The sequence below is a fragment of the Aethalodelphis obliquidens genome, unplaced genomic scaffold (assembly GCF_003676395.1).
Source record: "Aethalodelphis obliquidens isolate GAN/ISIS:26980383/991018 unplaced genomic scaffold, ASM367639v1 scaffold51, whole genome shotgun sequence".
In the NCBI taxonomy this organism is placed as follows: domain Eukaryota; kingdom Metazoa; phylum Chordata; class Mammalia; order Artiodactyla; family Delphinidae; genus Aethalodelphis; species Aethalodelphis obliquidens.
The window spans coordinates 9,191,373-9,216,115 of NW_020837995.1; the positions used below are offsets into that span (position 1 = coordinate 9,191,373).

Consider the following 24,743-nt stretch of genomic DNA (forward strand, 5'->3'; position numbering starts at 1 on the left):
ACTCCTCTTCTCATCCTCCCTATTTCTGTAAATGCCTGCATCCTTCTAAGCTGAAGATTCTTGGCTATCCTTGGCTTCTCTCCTTGAAACCTCCTCTCACTGACCTTAAATCCTGTTTGTTTGTTCTGTTTTGTTTTGTTGCCGTCTTTGATATTTCACTCCTTCTTTCCAAATCAAGTGAAACCCCAATAGTTATTGACCTATGCAATTTACATTCAATCTGCTTCTGGACACAACAGTTTGTCTATTTTCATTTAAAAATCACCCAGAGATAAACATAAAATTCCTTTGGCCTCCAGACGTGCCACTGCATCAATTCTAAACCCTCCATAATCTCCTAATCCATCTATACTACTCATACTTATCCTCAATTTCTCATCTGTATGGCCAGGACACTCAAGCTCTCTGCACAGACCCTACCACAAGTCCCTGCTTCACTCACATGACTATCCAATCCTCTTAAGTATAGGGTTAATTAGCCCCTGGTAACTGATGAGCCCCACCTGACGTCAACCCCCACCCCGCCCCAGTCAATGGTAGCCTCCTTCTCCCCACAACTATCAAAGATTGTTGCTATGTTCTGTCTGCCGCCCTTGGTGGGGTGTCACTCCAGGACCTTTTGCTTCAGACCTCCTATCCAATAATCCCTTGATGTCTCTGTCACTGTTTCCAGGCTCTTTCTTCTCTTTGGAGCTGGGCCTGTGGGGTGCAGCCCAACATCATCCCAGGTGTTACCTGCCTAAACCACACTCATTCCTCCTCATAATGGAGTTAATGTTTTCTCTGCTCAGTATTCCTCTTTTCCGCATCCCACACGTTTGATCTCAAGTGTCTACATGACTTCCCCATCCCCATGCCCTGACTTCAGCTGACTGGTCCAGTGGTAGAAACCTGGTCAGTACTGGGCCAATCGGTTATTACCAGGGACTTTCTGAACTAAAACTGGAAAAAAGAGCTTTTAACCCCTGGTGGTTCCAGTGGAGCTCCTGAGCAGCCTGGGGATATTGTGAAGAAAATTGGTTTATGGAAAGAGAAAATAAAATCAAGGTGCTAAGAGAGACAGAAATGGAAGGATAAAAGAAGATCCAGTCAGCATGTATATTGCTAGTTCTAGAGGCCCAGCTGCATGGTTGTTTAGTCTTTTCCTTGACTTCTAAGCACCAATACATTTTTTTACCTAAATTTATCTGAGTTGGGTTTCTATCACTTGCAACCAATAGGTCTTAATTGATACATAGAATCCACCTTTTAAGAACACACCTTAAATTCCATGTTCTCCTTAAAAACTTGCCCTAATGCCTCCATCTCAAAATGATTGCTCTCCTTCTGACATCCTATAATATTTATTCTTTATGCTGTAACACTGGCAATTACTTGTGTTCAAGTGAAAACTAGATTACAAACATGACTAAACTGCTTTTTCATTGTTTTATGTATACAAGACTTTTCAACAGAGAGTAAGACCCTTGAAAGTAGTGATTTTTGTCATATACGTTAAAATATATATGACAGTAACCTGCACAAATTTAGACAGAATGGGCACTGCCTCAAGAGGCCAAACAGAAGACAAATTTCATGAAAACATTTTAGAAGGGCTGTAGTGACACAGTCAAGCAAAGAATATTGTAATAGGGCAAGAGGCAAATATGATTCAGCAATTTCACCTCTTGATGGAGTCCTTTCAGAGTTTGAGGCAAAGGAAATAAATGATTTCAGAAAAAGAGATTACCTGAGGTCATCTGTAACCCTGCAGATCCAGGGTTAGTTCCCTGCTTTGCTAATCCAGGAACTCGATTTTATCTGTTTACTCAGAGGATTACTTTATGACAAGCAACTTCATAGGAGGAGAAATGACAGACCAGAATGTCCATTTATTAATTGACAACAGAAAATGGGTCTGATTTGAGACCCAAGACCACCTACCCAGGACAGTCCCTCCTGGTGGGGAAACCCACCCTCCAGGCCAGACACAGACCAGTGGGTGAGGAGGGTCACATAATTAGAAACAGCTGGCAGTGCTCAAGCAAACTGTCCTTTAAACAACAGGTATTGTCTATTCTTCCTTTGGGGATATTTCTATCTGCTGTTCTGAGACCAGACATTTTATGACGCCACTTTAATCAGTATATAAACACAGACATGTTCTTTTTCCGTGGCTCTTGTCTTAGTTGACTCCAGGTAGGTAAACCCCAATCCATCCCCCACCAATATATGAGCAGTGACAATCCCTTCAGACTGAGGTGATTTTATCCTCCTTTACAATTACAATCACAATCCAGGTGGCTCTATCACTGTCCCTTCCTGACTTAGATTTGGGAAAGATCCTCTGTGTCTGCCACAGCATTACATATCTCCTCAACCTGAATTGCTTTTGCTTAAACCTAGGAGAAAATTTATTTTTCACTTGCCAGGGTGCAAGATTTGGACAGACTTAATAGCTTCCGTTTCTGATTGACATTTCCTAACTGGTAGTTGTTTTCTGGAGTTGAGCCCTAAGAGGGAAACTACTCATTGCTTCCTGATATTTGTTCTTCCTTTGTTTCATTGTAATAGAATATTTAGCTGGGCCCATAAATAAAGTTTACATTTCCCATTTGCAGCTACTAATGGAAGTGGGAATGTTATGTGATTGTGGCTAAGAGCTTTCCTTAAAAAAGTTGACAGGTGGGGGCTTCCCTGGTGGCGCAGTGGTTGAGAGTCCGCCTGCTGATACAGGGGATGCGGGTTCGTGGCCCGGTCTGGGAAGATCCCACATGCCACAGAGCGGCTAGGCCCGTGAGCCATGGCCGCTGGGCCTGCGCGTCTAGAGCCTGTGCTCCGCTATGGGAGAGGCCACAACAGTGAGAGGCCCGCGTACTGCAAAAAAAAAAAAAAAAAAGTTGACAGGTGTCCTCTCCATCCTTCCCCTTTGCTTTCATATTACTGCTTAGAACCTGTCATGACAGAACCCCATCCTGGACCAGGAGGATGAGGGCAAGCTCCTGCAGAAGTAGTAGAAAGCTAGAAGGAGCCTGGGACCTTGAGGACTTTGTGAATCAGAGCAGCCAAAACAGCCCTGGATCGCCTATATCTGGACTCTAACATGAAAAGTAAGCTTTTTTTTTTCCTATTAACACTGCTAATTAGAGTTTATCATCCACAGGTGACTCTAGTCCTAAATAATGTATCCCACTTTGTACCACTATCTGTAAGTGTACAGCTTGACCAATTTTGGGTCATGTTTCTTTTTTAGTAAAAATAACACATCCAGATAACTAATAAGGACCTACTGTGTAGCACAGGGAACTCTACTCATTACTCTGGAATGGCCTATATAGGAAAAGAATCTTAAAAAGAGTGGATATATGTATCTGTATAACAGATTCACTTTGCTGTACACCTGAAACTAACACAACATTGTAAATCAGTTATACCCCAATAAAGATTTTAAAAAACCCAACACACACACATACCCCCAGGGACTTCCCTGGCCATCCAGTGGTTAGGACTCCATGCTTCCATTGCAGGGGGCGCGGGTTCCATCCTTTGTCAGGAAACTAAGATCTCGCACAAGAGTGTGGCCAACAACAAACAACGATGACAACACATCCAGGTAGACCCAACAGGAAAGACAGACAAATAGGCAGGGACTTCCTAAACTCACTGAACTTTCTGTGATGATGGAAATGTCCCCTAGCAACACTGTCCAATATGGTAGACCTCAACCATATGTGGCTGTTAAACACTTGAAATGAGGAATTGAATTTTTAGTTTTATTTATTTTAATTAAGTTTAAATAGCCGCATGTGGCTAGTGGCTGCGATATGGGACAGTGTGGTCCTAGATAATGGTGCAAGAACCCTGAATTACTCCTGAATGGGTCAGCATGTGAAAGCCAGAGACTACTAAACATCATATGGGAAATATATAACTCAAGTATAAATTTTGTCACAGATTAAACCATTAGAAGAGTCAGGTAATACTGGCTTGGGTGGTTTCAACCAGTAGGGCATTATTCTGCATTTTCTCTCCCCCATCCCCTAAATGTGGGCTTCCTCAAGATTTAGTACTTAAGCTTTTCTTTTTTAAATAAATTTATTTATTTTTGGCTGTGTTGTGTCCTCATTGCTGCGCGCGGGCTTTCTCTAGTTGCGGCGACCGGGGGCTACTCTTTGTTGAGGTGCGCAGGCTTCTCATTGTGGTGGCTTCTCTTGTTGCAGAGCATGGGCTCTAGGCGCACGGGTTTCAGTAGTTGTGGCACGTGGGCTTCAGTAGTTGTGGCACACGGGCTCTAGAGCGCAGGCTCAGTAGTTGTGGCGCACGGGCTTAGTTGCTCCGTGGCATGTGGGATCCTCCCGGACCAGGGCTCAAAACCATGTCCCCTGCATTGGCAGGCGAGTTCTCAACCACTGTGCCACCAGGGAAGCCAAAAAAGCTAGCTATTATTGTTGAACTCTGGGACAGTGCTCAACAAGTCCACAGTCTAGTGCATGGCATGGTGTCAAACAAAAAATGGCAGCACAGAGTGAGAGGAATTATAGCAGAGGGAGTTACTAGGTACAGGGTGGCCCAAAGAAGGGTGTGATGGGCCAGGCACCGAACCTAACACTTTTGAGGCAATTTCTCTTTTAATTCTCACAACATCCTATGAAGTAGGTACTAATATTATGCCTATTTCACAGGTGAGAAAACTGAATCTAACAGATGTTAAATAACTTGCTAGTCACAGGCTTGTCATAGCTGGTGAAGTGGTGGAACTGGGATTTAAACTATGTTTGTTGGTTCTCTCCAGGATACATGCCCATTATCCACTACACTGTATCATATCTGCTCATCTGAGTCATGGAGTAGTTCCTAGAGGAAACTGAGCTGAGTACTAAAGGATAAAGCACTTAACAGACAGATGAGAAGGGAAAAGGCAATCCAGGTGAGGCAGCATGCATGTCCAAATGCACGGGGTTATGAAAGAGATCATGTATCTGAAAAAAGGAGTTCTGTTTGGCAGAATGCTGACAATTTCCAGGGACTAAATTCACACACAGAGTCAAGCCTAGGGCCAGACATTTACCATATCATGTCTCTTACATCTTACCACAATCTTACAAGACAAATGTTATTTCCCTCTGATACCTCTTAAGAGAATGAAGCTCAGAGAGGTTAGGTGACTTGAACAAGTTCACAGAAGCAGGGAAGTGGTAGAACTGGCCTCTGAATGTAGGTCCTATATCTCTATGCACTCCTTTGGATCATAGGGTATAGTGAGGGCAGAGGGAAAAGGAAGCAATAGAGCAGTTTCTCAATTATTTTTTTTACTGTGACCCACAGTAAGAAATGTAATTTATTATGACCCAATACATACATACATATTAATATGGTGGAATTTTCCAGGGCCCACAAACATCCAGTTCTTCTATCCCTCTGGGCATATTGGAGGATTATATTTCTCTGCCTCCTGGCAATTAGGCAGTCATATGACTACTTCTGGCTAGTGAATTATGAGCAGAAGTGACACTTACCAATTTCTGGCCAAAACATTTCATTTCAGGTTCAAGACCATCCAATGTTCTCTTCCCCACCACAGTGATTGTGAAAGCATGTACTGAGCTGGATGTACCACAGAATTGAAACACCCTGCATTGCTCTTTTTTTGTTTTGTTTTTTTGACTGCACCGCGCAGCATGTGGGATCTTAGTTCCCCAACGAGGGATCGAACTTGTGACCCCTGCAGTGGAAGCACGGAGTCCTAACCACTGGACCGCCAGGGAATTCCCCACCCTTAATTGCTAATCCAACAAGAAGAGGACAGCTGCCCTAGAGCATTTCTGAGATTCACAGTAGACTTTGCATGAGTGAAAAATAAGCTTTGCTGTGTTAAGCCACAGAGATTTGGGTGTTATTTGTTACTGCAGCAAAAGCTATCCTATCCTCACTTATGTAATATATAAACAAAACATAATACTTGAATAATTTAAGTAATACACTCTCATAGTTTCAATTCTATATATTACACTTTTTTAAATGTTACATGTGACCCACTAAATTGATTTCATGACTTGCAAACAGGTCACCACTCATAGTATGAAAAACATTTTTGAAGAGTGGTCTGGGCCAGACAGCATCACAAATCATATTTCACACCAAGCCCAAGAGTTTGAACTCTATCCTGTAGACAAAGGGGTGCTCATTGAAAGGAGAAATACAAATAAGATATGACTTTTAAAAATGTTCTCTAAGAACAAGTCATAATGGCTTTAAGAGATGGATGATGGTGTAGAGGCTGAGGAAAAAGGTAAGGAGACTAACGTAACGTAAGTCAGGGCGGTAGCAGTGGGCATGGATGAAGAAGATAGTGAGATGTACTAAGGAGGTAGAGTCAGAAGGCTTAGGAAGTGTTTGAGGGAGGTATGAGGAAAGATACCAGGAAGCAGTTTTGGATAACTGGGTGGACAGTGACTCCATCAATTAGTAGAGTGAGTAAAAGAGGAGGAACAGGTTTAAAGATAAGGATAAGGAGGGTAGTTTACACACGTTAATCCGAGGCACTTGTGGGTTATCTGGTAGGGGGTGTGCAGTAAGGCTGTTGACATATATGGAGACCTGGAGAGTAGAATCAGCTGATTATACAGTGTTGGGAATTATATTAGCAGAGTGGAGTTCAAGCCTAAGTGAATACCCATTCATTCATTTGTTCATTTGTTTAGTATATTGTTTGAGCGCTAATATGTGCCAGACATCATGCTGGGCAATGGGCCAGATACCACAGAGTTTGCAGATCGACAAGAGAAAAGGGCCTAAAATGGAAAACCAACACTTAAGGGACGAAGCCTGAGAAAGAGTGGTCAGAGAAGCAAGAGTAGAACCTAGACAAAGAGGCATCACATAAGCCAAGGGAGTCAAGAGAGGAGTCATCAATAGTGTCAAATGATACAGAGAAGTCAAACAAGGTAAGAACCTAGAAGGAACAATGGATTTGGTAGTATTTAATGATGTGGGCATGAGGGGCAATTTTTTTCCCCAGGATCAGGGGTAAAGAACAGACAGAGGGGACTTCCCTGGTGGTCCAGTGGTTAAGACTCTGAGCTTCCAACAAAGGGGGCAGGGGTTTGATCCCTGGTCGGGGAACTAAGATCCTGCATGCCACATGGTGCAGCCTATGTAAATAAATAAATAAATAGTCATCCCTGTAAATTTGTTTTTTAAAAAAAGAATAGATGGAAGATGAGAGCATTCGACTATGACCATGGCCTATATTTTCAGAAGCATGGCTCTTATAGCGAGTCTCTGTTATTGATCGCTAAGCAGCATTTCCTCTCCTTCCAGTACTGTGTCCCCAAATATTGTTTGGAAAACCACTCCTCCTCCATTCTCAGCCACATGATTTGGGTGGGATTAACTCCAAATCCAGCTCCAAGGGTTGCCCTAACTGGCTCAATCCAATCAGCACAGCCCAACCCTTGGTCCCAGGGATTGGTTCAGAAATTGACAACTAATTCAGTCAGTGCCAAGGAGTACTGTGGCCTTCTAGGAAGAAACAGCTTCCTCTCTCTTCCCTGGAGGTTCCTCAGTGAGATCCTCTATCTTTCCCTGGGTAAGGTGGTGGGAGGATTTGAGCTATTTTGCAACCATGAAGAGAGAACTTAAAACTGCCAGGGGTGAATGGGATGGGACACCAAGGATTAAAGTAGAGCGAAGAACACAAAGGGACTAGGCTCCTTCAGACATCATTTGAGCTACTGCATCAAGTGTTGCTTAAAGCCAGACATGCTTCTGGACTTTTCAGTCACATGAGCCAATAGATGCTTTGGTTTAAACCAATGTGTATTGAGTTTTCTGTCACTTGCAGCCAAAAGCATCCTAAGTGATGGGGTTGTGAGGAAGAAAATAGAACATAATTATAACCAGAGGAGACATAAGGTCAAAGAATTTTTACTTTTCAGACAAAAGAGATGTGTTAAAAGGAAGGATCCAGCAGAAAAAGAGAGCTTGAAGACACAGGAAAGGGCAATAATAAATAGAATAATGGTTCAGAAAAATAGAAGTAGCAGAATATAAGGCATAGGAGGAGATTTAGACAGAAGGGAATGCCCACCAGTACCCGGGACAAACTAGGCACTCAATATTTGTCAAGTGAGGATGTTAATTATTTGGAATCTTCCGAAAACTCCTACATATTGACAGACAATTTGTTTATATAAGTCTGCATTCTTCTGCATTTAAATCTTCCTGAGTCATTGTCAGAGGGTCACTCTAATTTCAGCACATGATAATACACATGTGCTGCTTATTTCAGGAAATATCAGGGATAAAAATAGTCCCTGATCTTGAACCCCTAATGTAATTTTTGGGCTTCTCTGTGTCGAGACCAGTGTTTTTCAAGATGAGACCATCCCCGGACTTTCCTGGTGGTCCAGTGACTAAGACTCCATGCTCCCAATGCAGGGGGCCCAGGTTCGATCCCTGGTCAGGGAACTAGCTCGCACATTCTGCAACTAAAGATCCCGTGTGCCTCAACGAAGGTCCCGCATGCGGCAACTAAGACCCGGTGCAGCCAAATAAATAAATAAACAAATAAATAAATAAAATGAGACCATCCCATACTCTTGAGGAAATCACCATGGGTATCTGTTAAAAATGCAAATTCCTTGGTCTCACCTACTGAAACAGACTGTGCATTTTAATAAGCTCCTAGCTGCTTCTCAGTAAAGTTCAAGAATGCTGTACTAGATTGTCTTGTTCACCTTTGTTTCCTCAGCACCTGGTTCAGTGCCTGGCACAGAGCAGGTGCTCAATTGAATGCTTTTTGTTGTTGTTTTTGTTTCTGTTTCTGTTTTTAACTGAGCAGCCTCGGGATCTTAGTTCCCTGACCAGAAATTTAACCCACACCCCCTGCCGTGGAAGTGCAGAGTCCCGAACACTGGACTGCCAGCGAAGTCCCTTATAAAAGTAATTTTAAAGATATAAGGTTATCCCTGTGGCAGCATCCCTTTCACTTCCTGGCACTCTGACATGCTTTTCCTGACTGCTTTTTTGAGTACAGAGGACACTTCAGGTTATGTGTGTAGCAAGTGCACACAGCATCTGTTATGTGTGCTGAGGTAGGAAAAGGTTATGAACCATGGAGCTATACTGAGAGAGTCCAGAGAGAGAGCTGACTTTCAACATCTTAAAATCAATTCTCAGTCACCAGGAGGAAACAATTAAATACAAAAAACCCCACAGGTTTCCCATTTAATAAGTGTTCAACATGTACAGCATATACAACTTAGTCATGGAGCTCAGGCCTATGGGGATAGACATTACCTTGTAGTTACACGCAGCATTTTCTCAGACTCCTTTGTGCCACCTTGGCCTGGCAATCAAGCCAGTCTAACACTACTGGGAGAGGTCACATTACAAGATAATACATGTTGCCCAATCCTGTTTTTGGGGTGTGTTTACATGTGCTCCCCCAAAGGTCTGGAACAATACACACCAAACTGGTCTTAAGAGTTAAGGAGAGGGGGCTTCCCTGGTGGCGCAGTGGTTAAGCATCCACCTGCTAATGCAGGGGACAGGGGTTCGAGCCCTGGTCCGGGAAGACCCCACATACTGCCGTGAAACTAAGCCTGTGCGCCACAACTACTGAGCTTGTGCTCTAGCGCCCGCGAGCCACCACTACTGGAGCCCGTGCTCTGCAATAGGAGAAGCCACCGCAGTGAGAAGCCTGCGCACTGCAATGAAGAGTGGCCCCCGCTCACTGCAACTAGAGTAAAGCCTGTGAGCAGCAACAAAGACCCAACACAGCCATAAATAAATAAATAAATAATTTTTTTGAAAAAAAGAGTTAAGGAGAGGGACTTCCCTGGTGGTCCAGTGGTTAAGAATCTGCCTTCCAATGCAGGGGATGCAGGTTCGATCCCCGGTCAGGGAACTAAGATCCCACATGCCGTGGGGCAACTAAGCCTCACATCACAACTACTGAGCCCATATGCTCTGGAGCCCATTCACCACAACTAGAGAGAAGCCCACGCACCACAACTAAGACAGAACACAGGCAAATCAATCAATCAATATTTAAAAAAAAAAGAGTTAAGGAGAGAAGGAGAATGAGGATGAGGGCTACCTTTTTACTTTATACACTTCGGTATTTGGATTTCTTATTCACAACGGGCATATATTAATTTTTCACTTGAAAAATAAATTCAAAATATCTGAGAGTGACTGAAACACACCCCACATTCCCCCCAACTAATTAAATTACACTTTACTCAAAGGATTAACTTAGAAATGTGTGTCACTCGGTGTTGCAAAAATATTTTTTGAATGAATAAAGAGCCTTGAGGAGACACTGAAAGAAACCGTGGCTTTAAGCTCTGTCCTCAACACACCAGGGGTTTGCCTTCTTCCTTTCCTTTTGATTTCATCTGTTCCTCTTTATTTCCCCTTCTCCCTTTCTCCCTTCTTCTCCTTCTTCTTCCTCTTCCAAAAAAAAAATAGCACCTGCATGAGAGCAGTCAGTAGGAAAATATGATTCTATTCACACACTGGGGCATTAGGGCATGATTTGGGGCTGAAAGAGAAAGTCATCCAGTCTAAGGCAAAGTAAGAAAAACAGGGAGAAAGAGGAAGGGCCATGCATGAAAAGCATGGTGTTATGCTGAGGGAACACAGAGCTCACAGTCCCCAGGCTGTCATCTCTTCTCTCCCCTTGAAGTCTGGCTGCTCAGTTCATCACTGAAAAGTGCTCAGGCTCTGGTGAACCAGTCCCTGCTAACCAAAGACAGAGAGAATGATTTATAAGATTGATCAACAGTTTATTATGAAAAGTATATTTGTCAAGAATATTTGTTTCAGCCAAATATACTTGAAAAGTATATTTGTCAAGAATATTTGTGTCTAAAAAGGAAAAGCCTTTTTAGATTAGGGGGCTGCTTGGAGTTCAGGGCCTTCAGAGCAGATGGATATGGAGGGTGTTAAGTGATATTTTCTCCAAACTGGGGAAATCTGGAATGTCACCCACTCTTGGACTCCCAGGAGAGTATGACCAGGCTGATGGACAGGGCATGCTAGCTGCTCAAGGCCCCTCCAGCCTACAGCACTGGAGACGTATTAGAAGACTCTCCCTTCCCTATCCCGCCTCTGGCTACTGTGTTTCTCCTTTCTTGCCCTGTCTTGACCACCTTTACTATCTTGCCCCTCCATATGTTTTACACTAAAATTATTTCCACTGTGCTGGTCTCTTACTGCTTTGAGTAAACAAGCTGAAGGTGCTTGTCTACCAGACCAGGGAGAGGCACCAAATTGCTGACGATGGTTAAGAGTGCTACTCTGGGGCTTCCCCGGTGGCACAGTGGTTAAGAATCCGCCTGCCAATGCAGGAGACATGGGTTCGAGTCCTGATCCGGGAAGATCCCACATGCCGCGGAGCAACTAAGCCCATGCACCACAACTACTGAGCTGGCGCTCTAGAGCCCGTGAGCCACAACTACTGAGCCCGTGTGCCACAACTACTGAAGCCCGCGCACCTAGAGCCCGTAGCTCAATGAAGAGTAGCCCCCACTCGCTGCAACTAGAGAAAGCCTGCACACAGTAACAAAGACCCAACGCAGCCAAAAATAAATATATATTTTAAAAAATAACAAATGCTGGAGAGGGGCAGAGAAAAGGGAACCCTCCTACACTGTTGGTGAGAATGTAACTCGGTGCAACCACTATGAAGAACAGTCTGGAGGTTCCTCAACAAACTAAAAATATTGCCATATGATCCAGCAATCCCAATCCTGGGCATATATCTGGACAAAACTCTAATTTGAAAAGATACATGCACCCCTATGTTCACAGCAGCACTATTCACAATAGCCAAGACATGGAAACAACCTAAATGTCCATCGACAGATGTAGGGATAAAGAAGATGTGGTATATGAATATGATGGAATATTACTCAGCCATAAAAAAGAATGAAATAATGCCATTTGCAGCAACATGGACCTAGAGATTATCATACTAAGTGAAGTAAGTCTGAAAGAGAAAGACAAATACCACAGGATATCACTTATATGTGGAATCTAAAATATGATACAATTGAACTTATTTACGAAACAGAGATAGACTCACAGACATAGAAAACAAACTTATGGTTACCAAAGAGGAAAGGGGGTGGGGGAGGGATAAATTAGGAGTTTGGGAGTAGCAGACACAAACTACTATATATCAAATAGATAAACAAGGTCCTACTGTATAGCACAGGGAACTATATTCAATATCCTTAATAAACTATAATGGAAAAGAATATGAAAAAATATATATATTTAAAACTCAATTTGCTATATACCAGAAACTAACACAACATTATAAATCAACTATATTTCAAAAAATATATATGGGAGGCATAATAATTATAAGGATAGTGAAATTGGTTTCTGTTACTGAAAGCCAAGTGTGAAAGCCAGAGGGCCTCCTTAACAGCATATGAAGAGGTCTTCAACACCTGCAGTGGGACGGCAGGGAAAGCTGAGGTCCCAGATAATCATCAGAATAGTTTAAGCTCCAATAAGGTTAAACTCCCAAGCAATGCAGGTCAGCTAAGGGCCCTAGTTAGGAAATAATGAGATCATGACACATGGAATGGGGATATCTGATTGATGTTCCTGAAGATCTTGAATTTCCAGATTCTCCTGAACCCTCTGAACCTAAAGAAATGACCCACCATTTCACACTTCCCTCTTTCTTGTAGACAGTACAGAAGCCTGTACCCTGTAAGACTGCATGTACCCTCCTCGAAATCTGCTTGTGTCTCCCTCCTGGATACTCGGCCGATAACCGGGTTAAAGCACCATATAACCTAGCAAAGGACATATTGGGACTGATAAAGGAGGAAAGGGACTACCCAAAGGAGCTGCAAGAACTAGCCAAGCATGTAAGGGCAGGAACTGGGAGAGAAGCAAGGGACTGGATTCTGAGGGTGCTTGATCAGGGGACCAGGTTGTAAAATTGGGTTAGGGAGAGTTTATTGATTTGGGAGCACTCTCCTAAGATACAGAATTTATCATTCTGCCAAGGACCCCAGGAAATGGTACAAATTTGTTACTAGAATGGCTCTCAGAAGCACAGAAAACTTTACAGCCCACATGAGGTAAAAAATGCCAGAGTTGCTAAGACAGATGGTGTAGGAGGAGATTTTAAAAACTCAGAGAAGTCAGCATGAGGTGGATGTACTATACAAGGTCAGAAATCCCACAGACTGATTATTTTCTGTGGGAAGGCCAAAGAGGATACTGCATTCACCAAGGCCATAAGGAATATGACAGTAAGAGGTGCACCAGCATCACTAAAAGTTCAGTGGTGGTTTTCCTATTTGGGACAGGACTGACAGTATGAGAGGCTGTTAGAAAACTGGGCTAACTAACAGCAAGGGGGCAATAGGGTCTTGAAACAAGAGGCCAGGTGGCAACACTTAACTGCCAGAAGCCAGGTAGATGCAATTATTATAATGAGTGGAAAGGTCAGAATGACAGCCACAGAAGTCTGAGCCTCAGAGAATTATGGAGATGGTTAACAGAATATAACATCCCAAGGGCAAAACAGATAGGCAGACAACGAGGGTACTCCTCAATTTTCAATCAGAAGAAATTAAGGTTGTGTGATCAGGGGGCTGAGGGCAGTTGCCCCAATGGAAAGTGATCATCCTTTGCCCACTTTCAGATCTGGGTCAATTTTCAGACCCTGAATTCATTAAGAGATGGTCTGGTCACCAAAAGGAGGACCCTGCAACACCATGGCAAATACACACAGTAATGATTTCTGTGTCCTTCTCTCAAAGTTCACATACATACATGTATTACTATTTTCAAATATATTTTTAGATATAGTTGTAAGGAACAGAATACAAGTTCATTTAAAATGGTTAATGAACACATAGTAATTTTTTGGCATATAAACAACAGAAATTTATTTTTCACAGTTTTGGAAGCTGGAAGTCTAAGATCAGGTTGCCAGCATGTTTGGGTTCTGGTGAAGACCCTCTTTGGGTGCAGACTGCTATCTTTTTGCAGTGTCCTCACATGGCATAAGTGGTGGGAAAGCTCTCTGGGGTCTCTTTGATAGGGCACTAATCTCATTAATGAGGATTCCACCCTTATAACCTAATCACTTCCCAAAGGCCCCACCTCTTAACACCATCACATTGGGGATTAAGAATGCATAGTAATTTTTGTCATATTGCATTTTCTCAGAAACAACAGATGTTAAAAATATCTCTTTTGGGCTTCCCTGGTGGCGCAGTGGTTCAGAATCTGCCTGCCAATGCAGGGGACACGGGTTCGAGCCCTGGTCTGGGAAGATCCCACATGCCGCGGAGCAACTGGGCCCGTGAGCCACAATTACTGAGCCTGCGCGTCTGAAGCCTGTGCTCTGCAACAACAGAGGCCGCGATAGTGAGAGGCCTGCGCACCGCGATGAAGAGTGGCCCCCGCTTGCCACAACTAGAGAAAGCCCATGCACAGAAACGAAGACCCAACACAGCCATAAATAAATAAATAAATACATTAAAAAAAACGAAAATAAAACAAGGTTTTTTAAAAAAAAATCTCTTTTGTCCTTTGGGGTGGTCTGCATGAAAAGGGATCCTCACAGCACTTTGAATGTGCATGACTTTTGCAATGTGTATGTGTGAATAAATGTAGTCTCTTGAGAGCAGAGATCTTGTCTTGGTGACTTTTTCATCTTATTCAGCATCTAGCTCAGTGCCTGAGCTCAGGCATATAGTAGGTGCTTGATAAATACATGTTGAACAAATATATACACATGCAAACAATTTTGTTTGTTTTGATAAAGAGTGGATGGATATCTTGGGATGGGAGAATTTTACATAGTTTTTTTTATTCCTTTATGTTCTGCCCTTAAATTTATTTATAATAAGTAGGAATCGTTTTTATAATTTAAAAATTACTCTATTTCCCCAGAAAACATTTTAAAATTATGAAAAATTCATACTCAGTGTAATAAGTTCACAGAACACCGTGTACAAATTAAAAAATAAAAATCTCCCATCTCCAACACTCTTCCTCCAGCCCCTTCCCACTCTACTGTAATCTGCCTCTCCAATTATAACAATGATACCTGACATTTACTGAGTGCTTACTCTTTACCAGGAAGTATTCTAAGCACTTTTTTTTTTAACCTGTGTTAACTAATTTATACCTTATTATAACCCAAAGAGGCAGATATTATCATTATCCTCATTTTACAAGGGCAAACTTTCACAGGTTGGGTTCCTTGGGAAGCCAACTCAAGAGGAAATTTAGAGTACAGTGTTAATTCATTCATATCAGTTTAGTCTCAGTATGGACTAACTCCAGTCCATGATGCATTAGAAGACCCCTTGCAGAAAGATCAATATCAATAGATTTCACTCAAATAAAGAACCTATCTTTCTTCATTGCAGTCAGGGGTCACTGACTATATTATGACTTTCTTTTATTCACACATTTAGAGAGGGTCCTCAGAGAAGGGCACCAGCCTTTGGGGTAGCCAGAAGCAAGGGAGATGACCTGGTCATTTTGGGTCATCTTGGCCATGGGCTCAGTTCCAAGGGTATGCTGGGGGAGAGAAGTCTAGGGGACTTCTCTTAGGAAAAAATCTTTTGGAGTAAAGAGATAGTTGAGCCTTATTTGGGTTGTCTTCTCTACCTTAATCCTGAACCCTTTTCAAGCTAACTGGCAGCAAACTTGACATGTATGTATGTGTTTAGTTCCAGGGATTTCTCTGTGTATGTTATATCTTCTTTTATTATTATTTTAAAGCATGCACATTTGTGATACAAACTTGCTGGAGAAAATAAAATATAGACAGTAAAAGGGAAAGGAAAAGGGAAACCAGACAGCAAGAACTCATCAGCCTGCCTCTGCCCAATAACAGCTCAGGGAAGACTGAAGTCTAGCTCTCAAGTTCACTACCAGAAGAAAGAATTAATGGACTCCAAAAACTTTTGAGAACAGTTTCAAATTATTATTGCTGACACTCCCTACCTTATATTCCAAATCCCACAAAGAAATCACTTCTGAATTTGTTTTTATCAGCTGACCTCAACAGGCATAAAACTGAACTGATTTCCTGCACCCTCCAGTCTCCCCAACCTCCTCTCCACTTGTGTTCCTTATCTCCACGAAGGACCCACCAGCTTCCTAAGCCAGAACCTGAGCACCATTTGTATTTGGAACGTCACATTTTCCCTCTCCCAACTAATCTTCAAGTCCTGGTAATGCTACCTTCCAAATTATCCAGAATCCATCCACTTCTCTCCAATTCCACTGCTTCTTCCTTACTTGAGGGCATCATCATCTTTTGCCAAAATGCAATCAATAGCCTCTGTGGTTTCCCTGCCTTAGTCTCCCTTCTTTGTAATCCATTCGCCACACTGCAGCCAGAGTAATTTTTTAAAAACACGAATCTGATAATGCTGTTCTTCAGTTTAGAATCTTTCAATACCAAAGTTCAAACTTCCGAAGTTCAAACTTCCTAAGAGTTTATTAGGTCTGAATGATTCAGCTGCTGGGTCCCTCCGCAGCCTCATCCCCACACACCGTACCCTCTGTTCGGCCATAATGAACTTTCAGTTCCCTGAGCCCAACTTTTTCTATTATCGCTAGGTCTCTGACCAAGAGGTTCTTTGCTTGGAACACCCTTCCCGCTACTCTTTTTTTGGGTAAATCAGATGCATCCTCCACGTCCCAGCTCAGTTGTCACTCGCACAGCCCAGGTAGGAAGGCTTCATCCCACGACAGGTGCCCTCACCGTGGTCCAACCGATTTGTGTCTCCCAGGCGGACGGCCCTGACGGTGCCCTCGACACTCCATCAGTGTCGGACAGTTGAAAGGCTCCTTAGAGCGGACCCAGATGCTTGCCGCTGCAGTCCACAACAGGTAGGCAGCACGTGAAGCTTCAGCCCCGCAGCAGAGACACACCCAAGTCTTCCAACGGGCAGCGCTGGTTACGGAACGGCGGTTCAGAGCCCGGAACCCAACCCGATGCCCCCGCCTCCCACGCTGCGTCGGGGGCGGGGTGGGCGGGGCTCTGGGCGCCGGCGAACGGCGTGCGACGAGCAAGGGGCGGGGCCAGGGGGCGGAGCGGAGCGCGCATGCGCGGTCGCCTTTGTGTGGGTCGAGCAGCGGCGGCGGCGGCGGCAGTGGCGGTCCCACTGGCAGGCGGGCAAGAGGGGAGTCCGGGCGGCGTCCGGCGTGGGAGCCGGGGGACCACGATGGTAAAGAAGCGGAAAGGCCGCGTTGTGATCGACTCAGACACGGAAGACAGCGGCAGCGACGAGAACCTGGATCAGGTGAGGGCAGGCCGCGGAGGCGCGGGCCAGCGGAGCGGGAGAGCTGAGTCCTGGCCACGGTAGTCGGGAGCCGGTCGGGCCCCGGGCCTCCTGGCCGGAGCGCCCGGCCTGCCTCGTGTCCTGAACGCCCGCTGCCGCCCCTTTCTGCTCTCCCCACAGTGCCCGCGGCTCTTGGAGTCTGGCCGGGGCCTGGAGACAGAGCCCCGAGGACTTGGCGCCTTGGGCGGGGAGGCGGGGCAGGGGCCAGGCTAGTGGGCCTCGGGCTCGGGGGACTCGAGGGGTCCTTGGTCTGCCAGGGTCAGATCGGGGCGGCAGGCTGCAGGCCAGGCGATCCGGGCACGGAGAGATAGGAAGTATCGCCCGCCAACCCGGGAGACTGGGAGGTTTTGGAGGAGGTGCAAGGGTGATCGTGGGGCGGTGTGGGGGAGGGAGGCCGAGAAGGTGCAAGCTCTGGAAGATGAAGTTTTTCAGACAAGGGTGTGAACAGAGAGGAGGGGAACCTCTGTCGTGCTTGGCGAGGAATACGTAGCTGTGGGCACGAATCTGTTTGGCAGCTAGGGTCGTTTGTCTTTGAGAAGGGTCTCCGTTGAGATGTCAGACCGAAGACGGCTCATGGGAGGAGGAAAGAGGGCATAAGTGGAGAAATATCTAGGGCGTCATGGAGAGAGTGTGGCGGGGCCTCTTGGCCCTTTTCATGCAGCATCCCAGAAATTCTTTCTACTTGAAAGATGTACAGGAGACATTGAAACTAACTTTTGGTCTCACTGTCTTGGGGTTGCTTGAACTGTTATATACTCTAGAAAATACTGTGGGGAGGAAGCTGTCCTTTGTAGCAGTGCTCCAGTGATACCAGAAGATACAAAGAGGGTTTTCCCCCACATTTTGTGAACAAATGATATAAAGAAAGGATATGCAAGAGATAATAGTTCTATAAGTTGAGTAGAGAGAGTACTGAACTTAGAATCTGAAATTTTTGAGTTCTAGGCTGGGCTATGTTGTTTTCTAGCTATGTATCTTGGGCCAGAACAGTAAAGTCTAGATAAAACATCAGCCTTGGGCTTCCCTGGTGGCGCAGTGGTTGAAAGTCCACCTGCCGATGCAGGGGACACGGGTTCGTGCCCCGGTCCGGGAAGATCCCACATGCCGCGGAGCGGCTGCGCCCTTGAGCCATGGTCCCCTTGAGCCATGGTCGCTGAGCCTGCTCGTCCGGAGCCTGTTGCTCGGCAACGGGAGAGGCCATAACAGTAAGAGGCCCGCGTACCGCAAAAAAACCCAAAACATCAGCCTTGTGTATCTGATTGAGTTATTATAAAGGATTAAGTATTTGTAAGAATTAATGTTGGGGGCTTCCCTGATGGCACAGTGGTTAAGAATCCGCCTGCCAATGCAGGGGACAGGGGTTCGATCCCTGGTCCGGGAAGATCCCACATGCCACCGAGAAACTAAGCCCGTGAGCCACAACTACTGAGCCTGCGCTCTAGAGCCCGCGAACCACAACTACTGAAGCCCGCGCGCCTAGAGCCCGTGCTCCGCAACAAGAGATGTCACCACAATGAGAAGCCCGTGCACCATAACGGCAGAGTAGCCGCCGTTCGCCGCAACTAGAGAAAGCCCGCGCACAGCAATGAAGACCCAACGCAGCCAAAAATCAATAGCTAAAATAAATTTATTTTTTAAAAAGAGAATTAGGGCTTCCCTGGTGGCGCAGTGGTTGAGAGTCCGTCTGCCGATGGAGGGGACGCGGGTTCGTGCCCCGGTCCGGGAGGATCCCACACGCTGCGGAGCGGCTGGGCCCGTGAGCCATGGCCGCTGAGGCTGCGCGTCCGGAGCCTGTGCTCCACAACGGGAGAGGCCTCAACAGTGAGAGGCCCGCATACTGCAAAAAAAAAAGAATTAATGTTGGTACAAGCACTTAGAAACTAAAGCATTTCTATAAATGACTTCTTGGGAGTCCTTTGTAGTAAGTCAGAGGTCTCAGAAATTAAATATTAGGGCATGAAAGAGGAGGACTTTAATAAAGAGGGACTGAAGATGTGTTGAAGAAAAGAGGGCTGTTTTGAAAATGGTGGTATGGAGGTGGGAGGTGGGGAGTAGTGGGGCCTGTGGAGAAGTATAAAAGGGATAGACACCTGGTTATGGGATAGGAAGTAAAAGGTAAATTGAAAACGTTACCCGGAAGACTCCTGAAATTTATAAAAATATTTTTAAAAATTGTTTTTTAAATTAATTTATTATTTATTTTTGCCTGCATTGGGTCTTCGTTGCTGTGCGCGGGCTTTTCTCTAGTTGAGGCGAGCGGGAGCTACTCTTTGTTGTGGTGCGTGGGTTTCTCATCACGGTGGCTTCTCTTTGTTGGGGAGCCAGGGCTCTAGGCACGCGGGCTTCAGTAGTTGTGGCACGTGGGCTCAGTAGTTGTGGCTTGCGGGCTCTAGAGCGCAGGCTCAGTAGTTGTGGCACATGGGCTTAGTTGCTCCGCAGCATGTGGGATCTTCCCGGGCCAGGGATCGAACCCATGTCCCCTGCATCCGCAGGTGGATTCTTAACCACTGCGCCACCAGGGAAGCCCCTTCCCCATTTTAGATATGAGGAAAATGGAGGTTGAAGATGTAACTTATCTAAATTCACACAACTTGTTAGTGGCATTTCAACCCAAATCTGTACAACTACAAGGCCTATACTCTTTCCACTATACTAACTTAATCTGTTTTTAATATTGCAAAATGAAAATGATGTTGCACAGCCATTTTCCGTGTTGCTAGAATTCATGTTTGTAAAGTATATTGAATAGTTTAGAGAAAATTGATACATCAATTTAAAAAATTATTTGGGGGACTTCCTTGGTGAAGCACTCTTAAGTCACCTGTTCTGATGATGCATGAACTAAGCTGTAAATTATTCTGTCTTTGGTGATTTTCCACAGAAGTCTGACATATGAAATGAGTTGAGAGCTTCCTTTTGTAGTAGAGAGATTTTTCTGATCCACAGAAAGCTTTTCCAAAGTGGGAACTGGAGGGATTGCAACTTTAAACCCAACTTTATCTATTTGTAAAAAGAAATTAGCATAAAATTTGTAAGTAATACGTACTGCATTTTAACAGCAATTTCAACTTCCTCCTTTTCAAACTACTCATTGGCGTTCTTTTATCAGATGGGAGCCAGATCAGAATTCCCTTTTCCTGCGCATCCTAACAGGCACTAGTGCCTTCTCTATATGTTCAGCACTGTGCGAGGCTCTCAGAGGAATCAAAAAGATCTATGCTCTCTAGAAGATCTCCCAGAGATCTTTAGCAGAAGTTCAAAGTCAGCCTAGTTTTGGGGACTTTAGGACTCCTCTGAGCAAAATTAATGCATTCTGGACCTTTCTTTACCAAGATGCCTTGGACTGCTCCATCTAGTTCTGGGTCTTCGTTGGGGGGTATAACATTGTATTTGCTGTCTAGTGGGAAAGAACAAACCATGACAAATCTCTGAGTGTCAAGTGTGAGAGTGGAGCACAGTTAATAAGGAGATCCTTTGTCTCTGAGTTTTCCAGGTGGGAATCTAAGCCATTAGGTCAGAAATATTACCTCCAAGTTAGTCCTTAGCCTTCTACATTGGCTTTTCCTGGTGGTGAGAGGAGGAACATGTGTGTCAGAAACTGCTCGGGTTGCTTGTTTAAGATGTACTTTGCAGGGGCTCCCATCCCAGACCTACTGAATCAGACTCTGTGGGGACTCTCTCCTCTGCATTTTTACCAGGTACAGCCCAGGTACTTATTTGTGTTAAACACTGAGACCACTGTCTGTATGCAAGTTAATCTTTTAGTAAGACACTGTAAGTAGTTTGGGAGAGAAATAGCTTCCTGTCTCAGCCATAGTGTGTGCACATATAAGCAAAAGAACTTAACAGAGATGTTCAAAGTGGCAAAGCTGCCGGTTTTTCTAAATCCCTGAAGCTGTTTGAATTGTTGGGATGATTTTTTTTTTGAGGCCTGTTTCTTTTTTCCCTTCCTTCTTCTTGGTGGGAAGAGGTATGTAGTAACTGAATTGGAGTCCTTTAAAATTTGTTTTAACTTTCAAAGGTTTTAAAAACTCAGACCTTTGAGAATTTGAAGGATTTATTTTAACATATGACCTGATAGTGACCTTATTTTTTTATGTTGGCCACACCCTTTCTTCAACATTTCAGAATTGCAAATCATGGAGATACTTGCTTTTGGTGCTTCTTGGAAAAAAATAACAGAATTTGAGCCAAACCTAGGCTTTTTTACCCCACCACGTACCTCCACGGAGATAACATGTGCACTCTTTATGGAATAATATCTATGCAGTGGGTGCTATAACATGAAAAGCATCTAAGATAATAAAGGAATCAGAGTTGTCTATTCAGATAAATACAACTCAGTATTTATAAAAACTTTACTCTGCCGTTTTCAAGGGAAAAAAAGCTACATGCATACTGGGATGCTTTATTTCATAATTTCCATCCTTATTTAAAATGGGGATTGTGTTGTCCTGTCCTCTTTTTCTATGCTCATTCTATTGAAGTAACCATAAATTAAAAATTTTTTTGAAACAATAGGCCCCTAAGTATTTTCTAGGAGTTATTTTTAGACATTATGTGTTAAAATAGCATTGTTATAAAGTATCCTTCCATAAACCTTCCCCATAAAAGGTGGGAAATTAAAAAGTTGTGCTTCTCACCTAAGTGTCCATCGACAGATGAATGGATAAAGAAGATGTGGCACATATATACAATGGAATATTACTCGGCCATAAAAAGAAATGAAATTGAGTTATTTGTAGTGAGATGGATGGACCTAGAGACTGACATACAGAGTGAAGTAAGTTAGAAAGAGAAAAACAAATACCGTATGCTAACACATATATATGGAATCTAAAGAAAAAAAGGTTCTGAAGAACCTAGGGGCAGGACAGGAATAAAGACGCAGACATAGAGAATGGACTTGAGGACACGGGGAGGGGGAAGGGTAAGTTGGGACGAAGTGAGAGAGTGGCATGAACATATATACACTACCAAATGTAAAATAGATAGCTAGTGGGAAGCAGCCGCATAGCACAGGGAGATCAGCTCTGTGTTTTGTGACCACCTAGAGGGGTGGGATACGGAGGGTGGGAGGGAGACACAAGAGGGAGGAGATATGGAGATACATGTATATGTATAGCTGATTCACTTTGTTATAAAGCAGAAACTAACACACCATTATAAAGCAATTATACTTAAATAAAGATGTTAAAAAAATAAAAAATAAAAGTTGTGCTTCTCATTGATAAAGTCTTTTTACATTAGAGCAGAGTTTGAAGTCTAGGATGAACTTATGAGAAGTGTTGGGTTAACTTGTGAAGTTTTAAATTTGTGTCATAATGTTGCATCTAGCCTGATGTAACTCATCTGCCAATTTCACTTGATTTTCTTTTAGAAGTAGTGCAGGGAAAATTGAGTCCCATGGGACCTTTAACAGAGAGGCTTTCAGGAAAAATTCAAAACCTATCTTTCAACACTGGTTCTCTTGGTGTACTTATTTGCTCCCTAGACTGTAAGTTCCCCAAGGGCAAAGATTGTTTTTTTGTTTTTTTTACTCTTTCAACAAATGTGTTAGACAGAGCGAGGCAATAGGGCTATTGGGTGAACAAAATCGAAGCAGTTTCTACCTTCAAGGAGCTTAGGGGATGGGGGCAAAGGGAGGGACAGGGGCAGGCATTGCTCAGAGAGTCATTTCCTTACACTTGCGTTACAGGCTATGAAGGAAGAGCAAGGATGCTGTGAGAGTTTGACCAGGGACTCTATGTTCACCTGATGGGAGTGACATTTAAACTGAGATCTGGAATATGGGTTAGGGATAAGGAGATAGGAGACTGAAGAGTACAGGGACATGTGAATGTTCATGGTTGAGGGACCAAAATGTACAAAAGCATTGAGGCAGGAAGGACCTAGCACCCTCATGAAACTGAAAGAAGCAGAGTGACTGGGACATCACTAGTTGGAGGGAGAGTGGTACAAATGAAGCTGCAGAAGTAGTCTGTTTGGACCCTTTGAGGATGGAAAAGCCAGTTTAGTGAATCACAACCAGTGTTAAAAATAAAAACGAAATTGAATCAAATAGAAAAAAAAATCATATGTCAGACCTAGTAAAGATAAGTGTTGTTTCATAAAACTTGTGTTTCACATATATGTATGTATGTATATACAGGGTCATAAAGTATAATTTATCTTTCTGTGGGCTGGGGTTAAAAAGACGTTTTAAGCCACTGGCAGGTCCAGGTTGGCAATAGTAAGGACTGTGGACGTTATTCTGAGGGTAATGAGAAACCACTGCAGGATTTTAAGCTGAAAGAGGTGTTCCAACTTGTCTTTTGAAAAGTTTTCCCGGGCTGCTATGTGGAGAGTAATCTGGAGAAGGGACACTGGTTAGATGGCAGATAGAGGAGTCCAGGTGAGAGATGGTGGAGAGCATAAGTTCCATTAGAATGGAAGCTCCAAGAGGGCAAGACTGTTTGTTCAACGTAGTATCCCTGCACCTAGAACAGTGCCTGGCCTGCAGCATATACCTTGTCAGTATTTGTTGAATGAATGCCTGACTTGGACTGGTGTAGTTATAGAGACGACAGAAGGTGGATTAATTGGACATAATATTCATGCTGTAAAACTGAGAGGATTTGATGACTGGTTGGATGTTGAGGGTGAGGAAGAGGAGATTCTGGCATGAGATGGGGAACCCTGGAGGAAGATCAGGTTTAAAGGTGAAGAGCATGTGTTCAGTCTTGTATGTGTAGAGATTAAAGTTGTCTATGAAATACTCAAGTGGAGACATTTAAGTACGTAGTTGAAAATAATGCCTGCCTGACACAGAGTAGACAATAAATCTTTGTTGAATAAGCAAGTGCTGCTTGGCATATCCACAGTAGAAAGTTAGATTCTAACTTTTCTGATTATAGTAGTATTACTTAGAGGTAAAGGGACACTGTCAGATTGGGAGTTCTTGCTTTAGCCCCTCTGCTGTAATACTGAAACCTCTTCTGTAAACCATGGAAATGTGCATTAGTTAGAAAGTGTATTAGAAGAGGGAACCAAGTAGAAACAAGTAACAGTAGTAGAAATTTAAAAAAATTTTTAATGTACCTTTTATTTTGAATGTGTTGAAAACTGGTTTTATTTTATCAATTCTATGACATTGTGGGCATTTATATAACTCAGTATTTATCTATAATTATAATCACTTTGCTAGAAATTGGAAAGGGAAGTTGCCACATTTCATGCCAGTCATGTGAAATGTAAAGGAATGTTACACTGTCACTTTGGAATTACTACTTCAGAAGGGTTTTCGTGTGTATGTTCATTGTTTTGGTTTGTTTTCTTTTGTTTTTTTTTAATGATAAAAATAGTACATGCTTGTTGAAACAGTTCCAGTGAAACAAAAATACCTCCCTGTTCCTCAAACGTATATGCGCGCAA

General features: G+C 43.6%; 1 protein-coding gene across 1 annotated transcript in view; it reads left to right on the top strand.

Annotated features, from left to right (window-relative positions):
- Nucleotides 1–17,084: 17,084 nt before the first annotated feature.
- The window catches only part of RTF1 (RTF1 homolog, Paf1/RNA polymerase II complex component), a 49,355-nt gene continuing 41,696 nt past the window's right edge, over nucleotides 17,085–24,743 (top strand). The window contains exon 1 of the mRNA XM_027083963.1: nucleotides 17,085–17,291. Within this exon, the coding sequence (XP_026939764.1) occupies nucleotides 17,094–17,291 (198 nt within the window). The 5' untranslated portion in view covers nucleotides 17,085–17,093. The remainder of the gene's footprint in view (nucleotides 17,292–24,743) is intronic.